We start from the raw sequence: 15,114 nt of genomic DNA on the forward strand, positions 1-15,114 counted from the left end.
TTAAACCAATATAATACTACCTTAAACCAGTATTATACTGCCTTAAACCAGTATAAGACTGCCTTAAACCAGTATAATACTACCTTAAACCAGTATTATACTGCCTTAAACCAGTATAATACTACCTTAAACCAGTATAATACTACCTTAAACCAGTATTATACTGCCTTAAACCAGTATAATACTTCCTTAAACCAGTATAATACTACCTTAAACCAGTATAATACTACCTTAAACCAGTATTATACTGCCTTAAACCAGTATAAGACTGCCTTAAACCAGTATAAGACTGCCTTAAACCAGTATTATACTACCTTAAACCAGTATTATACTGCCTTAAACCAGTATTATACTGCCTTAAACCAGTATAATACTACCTTAAACCAGTATTATACTGCCTTAAACCAGTATAATACTACCTTAAACCAGTATAATACTACCTTAAACCAGTATTATACTGCCTTAAACCTGAATTAAACAAGCCTTTAACCAGTAACATATTGTTTTAGGATACACTGAGCTCCTCTCTCCTCTTCTCTCTCTCCTTATGGATGAATTTACATCCCTCCATCACACATTATTAACACGTCTCGTCGGGTCCATTGGCCCTGACTGTTTACGACGTGAGGTCAAAGGTCAGGATGTCGTACGTCGACAGAAAGTGTATGAATAACATGTGAGGAAGAGGCCCAGCAGTGTGGAGGTCTTCATCACACACACACACATTCAAACCGCTGAGCCTCTGCTGATGTTCATTGAGGAATGAAAGGTCAACCTCTCACGACCTCTCACGACCTCTCGCGGCCTCTCGCGACCTCTCGCGACCTCTCACTGCCTCTCACGACCTCTCACGGCCTCTCACTGCCTCTCGCGACCTCTCGCAACCTCTCGCAACCTCTCAAGACCTCTCACGACCTCTCACGACCTCTCAAGACCTCTCGCGACCTCTCACGACCTCTCACGACCTCTCAAGACCTCTCGCGGCCTCTCACGGCCTCTCACTGCCTCTCGCGGCCTCTCGCGACCTCTCGCGACCTCTCACGACCTCTTGCGACCTCTCACGACCTCTCACGACCTCTCACGGCCTCTCACTGCCTCTCAAGGCCTCTCACTGCCTCTCACGACCTCTCACGACCTCTCAAGACCTCTCAAGACCTCTCACGGCCTCTCAAGGCCTCTCACGGCCTCTCACGACCTCTCACGACCTCTCACGACCTCTCACGACCTCTTCGCCCTGTTAGGGGTGAGCTTCAGGGTCCACGGCGTCCTCCGGGCGTTCAGAACCCTCCCGGTGCCGACCGCCTCGCGCTCGGCCTCCGTCCCGACTCGCTTCTTCACGAGCTTTGGAGGGCGGTGACCACGTGGTAGGTCCGCCTCTTCATCCTCCTCTTCATCTCTCTTATCATCTGGCACACAGCCAGAGGGTAGCAGCAGCACACTGCGGTCCAGTCCTCACACACACTGCCCTGAGCAGGAAGACAACAACAACAACAACGACGAGGTGAATGGCGCTAAAACACATGCCTAGAAAGTCCTAAAATATTTTACAATAAAAGCCTCTTTTTTTTTTTTATGAAGGGATTTTGTCTACAGGAAAGCTCGTGGGCTTTTAATTTGAAATGGTGTTGAGTTTTTTATGTTATTGAAATATTCTATAGATGCAGGATTAGAAGTTTGTTTCGGCCTAATATTTGGAGCATGGAAAGTCACTGCGTTGCTCACAAAACTGTCCTGAAAATATTTCGCAATAAAAGCCTCTTTTTTTTTTATGAAGGGATTCTTTCAACAGGAAAGATCGTGGGCTTTTAGTTTGAAATGGAAACAGTGTTGAGTTTTTTATGTTATTAAAATATTCTATAGATGCAGGATTAGAAGTGCTTGTAGAAAGTAAAAATGATGAGGAGAGAGATACGTTTGTTTTGTCTGTGGACCGTATGCGTCACCTGGAGAGAAAACACGTATTATTATAATCTACGAGGGGTTTCTGCTATGCGGTGCTCAAAAACTGTCCTAAAAAATATTTCACAATAAATGCCTCTTTTTTTTTACTGAAGGGATTCTTTCAACAGGAAAGATAGTGGGCTTTTAATTTGAAATAGAAACAGAGATGAAACAGATAATCTACTCGCACGACTTTAGTATCAAATATCTGCTGGTAGCCAGGGGCGTTTGTAGGATTTAAAGAAGGGGGGGGGGGCTAAGCCCCAAAGAGAGTGGTAAGCATGGGGATGTTTGAATGAGATAAAACAAATTGGGCGGCCCCTGATATCTATTGTTAGAGACAGAGTTTCAGGGTCAGAGTGATTTTTTATGCTCATTCGGCCACAGGGCCAGCAGCCTCCCCCAGGTCCTAGTGCCCGGGGATTATCTCGTTAAGTGTGACGCTCGGCTATTGGATTGTAATTTGAAGGAAGATGTGTGACATATTAGAGTTAGAAATAATGCTGAAGCCCCCCTAAAATATGCCTTTAAGTTCCATTTCAGGTTATTCACTGCTCACATTTCAATAAAAACTTTTTTTAAATGGGCGTGTTCTAAAACTTTTGACTCGTAATGTAAGTTTTTTTTTTTTGCACACACACACACACACACACTCACACACACTCACCCGTATCTTGAAGCGCTCCCGGATCCCGACCCGCATGGCGAAGGTGGATCCGGGCAGCAGAGGCAGGCAGAGGCACTCTCCGTACTGGTGAGCCAGACTCAGGTCCAGACAGCACGGCGCCACAGCACCCAGGACACCTGAGGACGCACGCAGGTAAGCACACGGTGTGTGTGTGTGTGTGTGTGACGAGAAAATGACAAAAAAATTATGCAAACAATAGGTCATGAAGCTCTGAATTACTGTTTTAAATGGACCTGAAAGACCCACACACTGAGGGGAGGAGCTAAGGTTCACACACACATTCATACACACACGCATACACACACACTCATACACACACGCAAACACACATTCACACACACACGCATACACACACTCACACACACGCATACACACATTCACACACTGGTGGGAGGAGCTAAGGTTCACACACACATTCATACACACACACTCATACACACACGCAAACACACATTCACACACACTCATACACACACGCATACACACACTCACACACACTCATACACACACTCATACACACACTCACACACACTCATACACACACGCATACACACACTCACACACACTCATACACACATACACATTCATACACACACTCACACACACTCATACACACACGCATACACACATTCACATACACTCATACACACATTCATACACACACTCACACACACTCATACACACATTCATACACACACTCACACACACTCACACACACATTCACATACACTCATACACACATTCATACACACACTCACACACATTCATACACACATTCACATACATTCATACACACATTCACACACTGATGGGAGGAGCTAAGGTTCACACACACATTCATACACACATGCATACACACACACGCATACACACACACTCATACACACACTCACACACATACACTCATACACACATTCATACACACACTCACACACACACACACACACACTCATACACACATTCACACACTCATACACACACTCACACAAACTCACACACACATTCACATACACTCATACACACATTCATACACACATTCATACACACACTCACACACACATTCATACACACATTCACACACTGATGGGAGGAGCTAAGGTTCACACACACATTCACACACACATTCACATACACTCATACACACATTCATACACACATTCACACACTGATGGGAGGAGCTAAGGTTCACACACACATTCATTCACACACTCATACACACACGCATACACACATTCATACACACACTCACACACACACACACTCACACACACATTCACACACTGATGGGAAACGCTACGGTTGACATACAAATTCACACACACACACACATACACATTCATACACACAATCATGCACACACTCATACACACATTCACACAATTATACACACAATCAATCACACACACACACACATTCATACCCGGGCCTCAGACTATAACCTTTTCATTGAGACTGATGGTGTGTGTGTGTGTGTGTGTGTGTGTGTGTGTGTGCGTGTGTGTGTGTGTCGTTACACGTGGTCCGGTCCCCGCCGACGTCGAGCAGGCCGCTGCTCCAGACTCCTCCCGTCTGCGTGACGGTGGTGACGGTCGTCGTGGTGACGCCGAGGCCGGGCTGCGTGAGCGCCGGGTCGTTTGACCTCGAGTCGTTCTCACTTCCTGTGGCGACGCCCCCCGCCTCCTCCTCCTGGAACGCTGACGGCGAGCCGCGGGGGGCCGACAGCCTCGGTCTGGAATTAGATTTTATTTTTTATTTCGACACACCACGTGTTCGTGTTCTCTGGGAGGCTGACGGGTTGATGGCTGACGCCTCGCCGTCGGCTCCTTGTTGTTCATTCAATGAGTCTTAAAGTAGAAAAGTGACTTTCACTGCTTTGCTGTTGGCGTTTCATCGGGTTTCACCAGAAATGTGAATGAGAGATCAGTTCACGGTTTAGAAATGTTACGGTTCGATCTGCGTTGTCTTTTTATCGTAGAGGCATAAAAAGGAGAATAAAAGATAACTAAAATGTTAGCTTGATGTTAATAAATGTTATTATACATATATATACATATGCACACTTAATAAATATATATTAAAATTAATATATAATGATATATATAATTATATATATATTATATATATGAAAATATATATATATATATAGTTTCAAGTGTGCATGGTAAGAATAGTCAGCTGGCTAAAGGCCATAATTTAAAATAATTATAATAAATGTAAGTCATATATATATATAATTATTAACTTAAAATAACCCCAGAAAGATAAGTGAGCTGTTTACTTTTTCAGTGGCGACAACAGTGTGTAGAGACAAGAAGAAGAAGAAGAAGAAGAAGCACTTACTGCTGTGTGACTGTCATCTGGTCCATTACGACAAGCTGCTGGGAGAGAGGAGGAGGAGGAGGGAATGAGGAGGAGCAGGGGGGTGCCACTCCTCCAGTGAGAGGGTGTGTGTGTGTGTGTGTGTGTGTGTGTCGGAGCAGATAAAGCAGCAGTCCAGTGGCTCGGGCCAGAAGCTGTGTGACAGAGATAAGTCTTGCAGTCGCCTTCTGTCTGTGACTTCACCCCCTCACCCCCCCCACACCCCGCTAAGAGGGGGGGGGGGGTGACCGAAATAATGACATAATCAGATGTGAATGCATTCAGACGCTTAACCCCACCAGCTGAACTCTGATCGAGGCTGATTACTGATTTAAATCGACCTGAAAGACCACCCACACACTGGTGGGAGGAGCTAAGGGTCACACACACATTCATACTCACACACATTCATTGATACACACAAATACACTTATTGACACACACACATTCATACAGACTCAGTGATGGGAAGTGAAATATGTTTTTCACAACCAGAGAAATACCTGGGGCTCAGACTATCACCTTTACATTGAGACTGATGGTGGATGTGTGTGCGTGTGTGTGCGCGTGTGTGTCAGAAGTGATTAATTCGTATTAACGTATTAATTCATTATTAGGGAGCTTTAGAAGTGCTGGAGGAGACGTGGTGACCTTTGAACTGAGCCCCGTTTCCAGTCTGTATGCTAAGCTAACTTAAAATGTTAGCTTAATTTAAATAAATTAAATTATATATATAAAAATATATTTACATATATGAATACATCATTATATATATATTTTATACATATAAAAATATATATATTATATAAATAATATTATATATACACATATATCATATGGGCTAGTATCTTAATGCTATTTCTTTTTTTATACATACACAACATATGTAATTATATATATATATATATATAATATAAATAATTATATATATAAAATTATAAAATTATATATCTATACATATATCATATGGGCTAGTATCTTAATACTCAGCATCAAAGTGAATATATTTCCCGAAAAAGCTTCAGTTTCTCTCATTGATGGCGCCAACTGAAGCTTTTATTGCCCGTTTCCTTTGCATATCCCGACTGGAAGTCACGACACATTGTCAAAGGTCTCTAAGCCGCTCATGAGCACGTGGTCCTCTTCAGAAGACGCTCATGTTCAGATGATCCCTCTGAGAGGAGCTTCACAAACTGGTGACTCACACAGCCGCCGGAAACGAAGTTTTTAGTTTTATCCCGAGAAAAAAAAGAGAGAAAAAAAAAAAAAAAGCTGTGAGGAAACAAAATTCACAAGGAGGGAGGCTGAATAATTACACGTGACATTAGCACCATCCTCCGCGAGGAAAATACCATCCCCTCCCGGAAAATCGGAATATCATGGACGACCGAGGCGGCCGGTGAAATGAGAAGAGTATTGTTCGGAAAAGAAAAAATAAGATCCAAGAGACAAATATACGAATTGTTCGCCGTATAAAATATGGGGGGAAAAAGATTAAATTTAAACAGACGACAAAAATAAACAGAAAACAAATCCTGTTGTTGTTCTTAAGGGAAAGTCTGGGATAAATAAAATAAAAAATGCTTGTTTTTTTTCTTCACACCATAAAAAAACCAGAACCGGATGTCTGTGGACCAACATAGAACATGTATGTATTTACAAAAACAGACATGCATGTTCTATGGCTTTGAGTCAAAATGAGCTTTTTTTGGGCTACAATTAATGATGCAATTTATCAAATAATTCACCTCTGAATGTGTGTGTGTGTGTGTGTGAGAGAGAGAGAATGTAACTCTAGAGCACCAGGTACACCAGAGAGTTCCCGATGTCCACCGTGAGCCCGTTGTCGGCCAGCGTGACCCGGTTCCGCTCCAGGTCCACGTCGAACAGCGACTTGTTGGAGACGGGCAGCTTGCCCTGCTCCTCGAGCCCCAGGACGGGCACCCGGCGGGGCCCCAGCACCGGGTCCTCGTACCGCATCAACTTGACTCTGGACGGATCTGGTGGAGGGGGAGGCAGGCAGAGTGTCGAGAGAGAGAGAGACAAAAGATGGAAGGATTACACGAGAAGAGGGGGAAGTAGTGAAGTGAGACACGCGGAGGGATGAGGGGAGGGAATGTTGCAGGTAGCGAGTGATGGAGGAAATGGAGAATCAGAGCAGAGAGGGGAAGATGTGGGGATGGAGAGAGGGGAAAGGATGAGAGATTGAACGGGACTGTTTTTATTGGTTTTGTGCGTCGACGTTTTGACCGTCGCCATCTTGGCTTTTTCCAACTAGTGAAACGGACGTGGTCATATTTGGCGCGGAGAGGAGTGGCGCCATAGTAGAGACACTCCACACGGTGCTAGTAGCGGTAGCGACCTGTAGCCCCGGCCCTAAAGCACCCCCTGCTTTACGCTCTTTTTGACTCTAAATGTGACCATCGTTTACGAGATCATAAATTAAATTATATACATATAAATTTATTTTTATATAATTATATATATTTGTTTACATTTATATACAAATATATATTACATATATATATATATATATAGTTTCAAGTCTGCATGGTAAGACTAGTAAGCTGGGCCATAACTTAAAATTATTATATATATGTCAAGTTAGCCCCGCCCCTAAAGCACACCCTGCTTTACGCTCTATTTGACTCTAAATGTGACCTTCGTTTACTCAATAAACATCATGCTGGGATCCAGTAGGCTTGAAACTAGCGAATTAAACCATAAACTCATGTTTCCAATGTTAACGGTACAATCCGACTTCTTTCTTTGTCGCCCCCTGCTGGCCAGTAGAGAGAATGCAAGTTTGAGACAGTGACTCAACGGTTTAAAGACATTTTTACCTCAAAACCAGTGGCGGGCCATGGGCCTGGGGCCTGGGCCTTCAGTGAGGTCCTACACAGTCCCACCCGAATTAATCCACCTCTTATTCCTATCATTATGATGCCATGGCTCTAGACCAGGGCTGCTCAATACGTCGATCGCGACCTACCGGTCGATCGCGGCGTAGTATTGGTAGATCGCATGACATTAAAAAAAATTGGCCCGCCCCGTCATTTTCTCTATAGCACGTCTTTGTTCATTTATTAAACTAAACAGCCGTCTGATGTTGATCGTATCTACACAACAGCATGTCATTTCTCTCGGCTCTCCGTCTCGCGCTGCAGAATGCATCGGGACGGAGAAAAAGAAGAAAAAGTCACTTGCACTAGTTTGTTCACTAAACAGGGCATTGTCGCACCAAAGCAGATTTCAAGTATATGCTCGACCAAATCGACATCTTCTCCTCCTTCCGCCATTGTGGGTTGAAAAAACAGCTTTGTAGTCCGCGAATTAATTCCTTTATCAAAGTCAGTTTCCTAGTTCTGAGGTTTTGCATCTACCTGCCCATAGGCCCCGCCTCTCAATATTGGTAATCCAATCAAAAGACGTGCAGCACTCCGCCTGCTAGCTGGCTCCTGTGCCGGTTCCGGGGCCTTCTCGAAGGCCTAGAGGAGCCAACTCTAAAGCTGATTGGTTGACACAACATCGTCATTCCCATTCACTTGAAGCTACCAGCGCCCGCAATGTTGATTCTGAAGGCCTAAGGGCAGATTTTAGCCCCCTGGCAACACACGATGGCTGAATATGATTGGATAAAAGATCTAACATAAAGACCAGCCCTCCAAATCTCAACCTGGGGCTGGCAGCAGCGCAACCAAGAGGAACGCTATGAAATTAAGAGAATAACTCTTACTCTCGGAAATAATTGAATACATATTTGTGGGAAAATATATTTAGAAAAAAATATATATTCTGATGATGTTTAGGCCAGCAGAGAAGGCCTTGCTGGCCCTGACGGCCCGCCACTGCTCAAAACAGAGTAAAAATGCTCACCTTCTTTTCCCTTCTTGTTGATAGAGACTAGTTCTGGGTTCTTAAGCATCATTTGTGGATGTCTGCTGTTTATCTTCCTGACCTTTAATGAGCCGGTTGACCTTGGCCAACCGACGGATGATGCTGTCTCCGCTGTCTCCCTGTCGGACCTCGACCTTTGTAGAAAACTGTCCGTTGCAGGGCTGAGGGTTGACGAGCGACACACACACTCCAGGCTGGGGAGAGATAGAGCCGCGACACACACAAGTCATTGAAGTGTGCAAACACACACGTCTTCCATCGGGGAGACACACACACACTGTTGCAGAAGGGATGCACCTACAGCGATAAACACCAAAAAAACATGATCATATTCAAGGGTCATACACGTGTCGACCAATGGGTGTCCAGGGCTTTAAACCAAATTTCCATGACCAAACTTTTGTTTAAAATCTTTTTAAAAAGTGAGATCATGTAATATTTAAACTAACAAAGAGAATCACAAAGCATACAGTTTATAACCTTAAATGACTCAAATGAATGAGACAATAGTTCAGATTAAAAGAATAAACATTTACGTCTTTTCGGTTACGGTGCGTTCACTTGCAGCGCGGAAAAATGTGAAAGAGCGTATGCCGACTTATATTTAGAGTGTCTTTCTTTTAAAAACATATTAATTATTTAAAACTCAGCGTAAATGATCATATGAATATAAAACATTTCCAGGACTTTTTCAAAACTTTGGGGATTTTTTCTTTTTTCCAGGCCTGGGAACAACCATTTTAAAATCCCAAGACTTTTCCGGGTTTTCCATGACCGTACCAACCCTGCATATTGAGAGTATGTATCATATCTATTAGGTGGCTGAAAAAGAAGAATACAACGGCCCTCCAATAGACTCGCTCGCTCTGCTCTGAAAGCCCAGAGCGTTTACCTCGGATCTGAAGACGCAGAACGGTTTCCCGGGGCAACAGTCCTCCTTCACTTTGTCGTCGCCCTCGGATGCAAACAAGATGTCAATCTGTTCCAACTGCAGGGGATGTGGGAAAAACAGAGCGATTATCAGAGGAGATAAACCCACCGCGGGATAGTGTGTATACGGGCGGGTTTGGCATGTACACTGGCAAAAGGGTGAGGGGGGTTGAGAGGGAGGGGAGAGGAAGAGGGGGGAGAGAGGGAGGGGAGAGGAAGAGGGGGGGGTAATCTGACTCCTGCAGACCAGAGACACAACATCTGCTCCGTCACACATTCCAGTTCGAGATGGCAGAGTAAAGCTGCGTTCGCTCCAAAAGCGTTAAAGTCAACGGACAGACGCGAGTGGTTGCGACAGAAGAGAATTTTCGCCTAAAGTTAAAATATTTAAAGTTGCCGAATTGCGAGAGCCAATCAGCGTTGAGCTGCTCCTCCATTGGTGATTCTAACGGCTGCCCGAGTGGAGCTGGAAGAGACATTCAGACGTAGAGGTGAAGGTCACCGAGCTGTGAGAGCCGATGGTTGATGTCATGTATAAATATATATATATATATACGAGTATGAGAGCGTACGCTGGCTTATATTTTAATAATAATAAAAATAATAATTCAGACTTCTATAGCGCTTTTCTAGGTCGACAAAGACGCTTCATTTTATTTTGACCGTCTTTCTTTCAAAGACATATTCAATATTTAAAACTGGCCGTGAATGAACACGTGAATATAAGATTTCCAGGACTTTTCCAAAACTTTTGTGATTTAAGTTTTTTCCAGGCCTGGAAATGACCGTTTTAAAATGCCATGACTTTTCCAGGTTTTCCATGACCGTACGAACCCTGTATTTATTGCTAGAGCTGATTTTTTTGTATTTTAACACGTTTTTTTTCTTTAACTCTGCACTCACAAACATGTCGACCTGCGAGGTGTGTGTGTGTGTGTGTGTGTGTGTGTGTGTGTGGGACAGACACCTGGAGGTCATCCTCACCTCCAGAGAGTTGGTCAGGTAGACCAGGTTGTCCATCAGCACGACGCGCTCGTCGAACTCCAGCTCCAGGTCCAGAACCCGCGGCCCGTTCTTCACCAGGTTCTCCTGCAGAACCCAGAGGTCAGAACCAATCACAAAAACGAGACCGCAGTGGAAGACAAGGAGGGAATGCAACATATATATATAATATATATATATATATAATGTATATATCGTCCACACAATGGAGACGTCAGGTTTTAATATCTAAGACAGATTTATGAGGATAAGATAAAGTTCATCAGGAGATTTTATGTGTTCAATATTTAACAACTTCATGCCTAAAATGTATCGAGTGATCAAAAGAGACACAGAAGAAGAAGGAGAAGGACAAGAAGAAGAAGAAGGAGAAGAAGGAGAAGAAGAAAAAGAAGAAGAAGGACAAGAAGGAGAAGAAGGACAAGAAGAAGAAGTACAATAAGAAGAAGGACAAGAAGGAGAAGAAGAAGAAGGACAAGAAGAAATAGAAGAAGGACAAGAAGAAGAAGGACAAGAAGGAGAAGAAGAAGAAGGACAAGAAGAAGGACAAGAAGAAGCAGAAGGACAAGAATAAGAAGGAGAAGAAGGACAAGAAGAAGGACAAGAAGGAGAAGAAGGAGAAGAAGAAGGACAAGAATAAGAAGGAGAAGAAGAAGGACAAGAAGGAGAAAAAGAAGCAGAAGGACAAGAAGAAGAAGGACAAGAAGGAGAAGAAGAAGCAGAAGGACAAGAAGAAGAAGGACAAGAAGAAGAAGGACAAGAAGGAGAAGAAGGAGAAGGACAAGAAGAAGAAGGACAAGAAGGACAAGAAGAAGCGGGACAAGAAGGAGAAGAAGAAGCAGAAGGACAAGAATAAGAATGAGAAGAAGAAGAAGAACAAGAAGAAGAAGAAGCAGAAGGACAAGAAGAAGAAGGACAAGAAGAAGGACAAGAAGAAGAAGAAGCAGAAGGACAAGAATAAGAAGGAGAAGAAGAAGAAGCAGAAGGACAAGAATAAGGACAAGAAGGAGAATAAGAAGAAGAAGAAGAAGAAGGACAAGAAGAAGAAGCAGAAGGACAAGAAGAAGAAGAAGCAGAAGGACAAGAAGAAGAAGCAGAAGAAGCAGAAGAAGGACAAGAAGAAGCAGAAGGAGAAGAAGGACAAGGAGAAGAAGAAGCAGAAGAAGAACAAGAAGGAGAAGAAGAAGCAGAAGGAGAAGAAGAAGAAGGACAAAAAGGAGAAGAAGAAGAAGAATGAGAAGAAGAAGGACAAGAAGGAGAAGAAGAAGCAGAAGGAGAAGAAGAAGAAGGACAAGAAGAAGAAGAAGAAGGACAAGAAGAAGAAGGACAAGAGGAGAAGAAGAAGGACAAGAAGGAGAAGAAGAAGGACAAGAAGGAGAAGAAGAAGGACAAGAAGGAGAAGAAGAAGAAGGAGCTAAAAAGGCAAATATGTAAAATACTGATGTAAAATAAAAATAAATAAAAACATAAACAATGATTATGCACACACACACACACACACACCTTGATCATGGCTACGAAGGGCATGACCTTCTTCATGTACTTCTTGAGGTCGGGCAGAGCGCCCAACTCAGTGGCGATCACTTTGTTGTCTGGAAGAGATCCATTGTTGCTCTGGAAACAACAACAACGACAAAGGCCAGGTAAACAAACAGCCGACCAGGATCACAGACACAGGTGGGCGAACTCCAGAACACAAGTGAAGTGATCCAGTGCATCGCCATGCCACGGACACCTGTGCTTTGACCGCGTGTGTGTGTGTGTGTGTGTGTGTGTGTGACCTTGTAGTGCGAGCCGAGCAGCGACAGGGCGCTGTGCTGCCATGGCGGGTAGCTCTTGGCCACGTAGATGTTGCAGTGGGACGGCTTGGCCGGGGGCCTGGAGTCGCCCTTCTGTAGGGAAGAGGAGATACAGGTGTGTGGCAGGTGGGCGGCGTTAACGCTTCTCCAACAAAGATAATCTGTGAATTTATTCTACTTATAGGACTGTAGGCACGCCTGGATGTGAGTTTCCACCAATAAGTGTTCATGCTAAAATATGCTAGCGCTATGAAACGGGCTTCAGCGTGAGATAAAGTTGCTTTAAGGCTGTGGTACTCAAGCTGTGGGGCGCGCCCTCTAGTGGGGTGTCACGGCATTACAGGTAGAAATGCTGATTTAAAAAAATTTAAAAACCTTAAATGTTAGTTAATACTTCATTGCTTTAACTTAAGTGATTCAACATGATTCAGAGTTAATTAGCAGATTGTTTATTGAACATTAACTCTACTTTGCCTGATATTTTTTAAGTGCTTTTATTGTTTTCTGCCTCATTGTGCTCCTCGAGTTAAAAAAGACTCCCACACAACACGTATTAAATAACCAAAGTTAATGCACTTTCAGACAAGTTTAGAATTTCAGATTAAAGATTTACTTTCACAATCAATTGTTAAATGAATACACGTTTTCAGAATGCCCTCGATCCACTCGAGTGACGTGCAGTAGCCATGTGTGAAGCATGTGGAGCCACACGGACCCGTTCTTACTTTGTTTTTGGGCGGCTGCATGTACGCCTTCAGCCTCAGCCGGAGGTCGTGTGCCGTCTCCATGAGGTACTGAGAGGACCGGATCAGGACCTCGTCCACTGGACCCGCCACCGGCCACGACGCCTTCATCAGAGAACTGGTCTGTGGGGGGAAAGAGGGAGACGGACGGGGTCATACTCACGCCGACCAATGGGTGTCCGGGACTTTTAAACAAATTTCTATGGCCAAACATTTTTTTTATCTCGGTGTTCACATGAAAAAGTGAGAATACGTCGTATTTAAACTAACAAAGAGAATTCCAGAGCATACAGTAAATAACATTAAATTAAACAAATGAATGAGACAATAGTTTAGATTAAAAGAATAAACATTTATGTCTTTTCAGTTACGGTGCGTTCACTTGCAGCGCGGAAAAATGTGCGAGTACGCCGACTTATATTTAGAGCGTCTTTTGAAAAAAAGTATATTAATTATATAAAACTCAGCGTAAATAAACATGAATATAACAACATTTCTGTGACTTTTCCAAAACTTTGGGGATTTTTTTTACCCCACGAACTTTTCCAGGCCTGGAAATAACTATTTTAAAATTCCAGGATTTTTCCAGGTTTTCCATGACCGTACGAACCCCTGAAGGGGTTGAGTGACGCCTGAAGGAGTGAGGATGACGGGTGTGTTCACCACCGTGTCGACAGCCTCTCAGCTCTATAGCTAGCGGTGCTGAACATTGGAGAAAACACCGTCGCTGAGCAACAACAAAAGCCTCACAACCAGAGCAGCAGCACTCTTTCATATTCAGAACCTCCGGTGTTACAATTATTTTTCGGGCTCTCTGCTGAGCTGTTGGGGCCGTGTGCAAAAGTGCATTCCAGTCACACTGATGCAGATGAAGCCCGAGACTCAGGCAGGAACTATGTCATCTCAGCTGGTTGATCCCCGGTGCGTTCATGAACGTACAATAACGCGGGAAGATAAAGATGAAACAGGGTTCACACACATTTTCCAGGTGTCCAGGACTTTAAACCAAATTTCCATGACCAAAGATTTTTTTTAATCTCTCCGTTCACATGGAAAAGTGAGAAAATGTCGTATTTAAACTAACAATGAGAATTCCAACGCATACAGTATAAAATCGTACATGACTCAAATGAATGAGACAATAGTTTAGATTAAAAGAATAACAATTGATGTATTTTTAGTTACGGTGCGTTCACTTGCAGCGCGGGAAAATGAGTATTAAGAGCGTATTATGAGCGTCTTTCTTTTTTTTGTGGGAAAAGATGTACACATTGTACACACGGTACTCAGACAAAATAATGACAACAAATTACAAATTTTAAATTTAATTTTAACATTTTTAATAATGTGAAAAATAAAAAATTAAAAAAATTAAAAATTAAAAAAATTGAAAATACAAATTGAAAAATGTTAAACTTTAAAAATGTAAATGTTTTAAAATTAAAAACATTTAAACTATTACAACTATTACATTTTAAATTTTAAAAATTCTATTTTTTCTCAATGACTTTTCCAGGTCTGGAAAGAACCATTTAAAAATCCCATGACTTTTACAGGTTTTCCACGAACCCTGTGCAACATTACGTTCTCTTACCTTGCCGAGCAGGCCCCAGGTGTATTCACACAGGTGTGGGCAGATGGGGGCCAGCAGCAGGGTCTGCCTCTCGATGAACTCAAACACCAGGTCCTTGTGCATGCCCTCGATGGCGAGCTCCCGGTACTTATCTTTGGCCGCCTGCGTGCAGAAACGGTTTAG

At 43.2% G+C, this 15,114-nt stretch overlaps 2 protein-coding genes across 2 annotated transcripts in view; both read right to left on the reverse strand.

Moving 5' to 3' along the window:
* Window positions 1–424: 424 nt before the first annotated feature.
* plac8l1 (PLAC8 like 1) lies at window positions 425–5,013 on the reverse strand. Its single transcript, XM_056410221.1, has 4 exons — window positions 4,970–5,013; window positions 4,144–4,358; window positions 2,609–2,745; window positions 425–1,466 (listed from the first exon to the last, which is right to left on the reverse strand). Exons 1-4 carry the CDS (start codon window positions 4,993–4,995, stop codon window positions 1,335–1,337), a joined length of 510 nt encoding a protein of 169 aa, XP_056266196.1. The 5' UTR covers window positions 4,996–5,013; the 3' UTR covers window positions 425–1,334.
* Window positions 5,014–6,386: 1,373 nt separating this feature from the next.
* lars1b (leucyl-tRNA synthetase 1b) overlaps window positions 6,387–15,114 on the reverse strand; it is a 34,940-nt gene continuing 26,212 nt past the window's right edge. Inside the window, exons 25-32 of the mRNA XM_056444147.1 lie at window positions 14,953–15,093; window positions 13,341–13,481; window positions 12,598–12,708; window positions 12,320–12,430; window positions 10,799–10,903; window positions 9,777–9,872; window positions 8,946–9,078; window positions 6,387–6,987 (exon numbers count right to left, since the gene is read on the reverse strand). Of these exons, the coding sequence (XP_056300122.1) occupies window positions 6,782–6,987; window positions 8,946–9,078; window positions 9,777–9,872; window positions 10,799–10,903; window positions 12,320–12,430; window positions 12,598–12,708; window positions 13,341–13,481; window positions 14,953–15,093 (1,044 nt within the window). The 3' untranslated portion in view covers window positions 6,387–6,781. The remainder of the gene's footprint in view (window positions 6,988–8,945; window positions 9,079–9,776; window positions 9,873–10,798; window positions 10,904–12,319; window positions 12,431–12,597; window positions 12,709–13,340; window positions 13,482–14,952; window positions 15,094–15,114) is intronic.

Source organism: Pseudoliparis swirei, chromosome 3 (genome assembly GCF_029220125.1).
Source record: "Pseudoliparis swirei isolate HS2019 ecotype Mariana Trench chromosome 3, NWPU_hadal_v1, whole genome shotgun sequence".
NCBI classification, from domain to species: domain Eukaryota; kingdom Metazoa; phylum Chordata; class Actinopteri; order Perciformes; family Liparidae; genus Pseudoliparis; species Pseudoliparis swirei.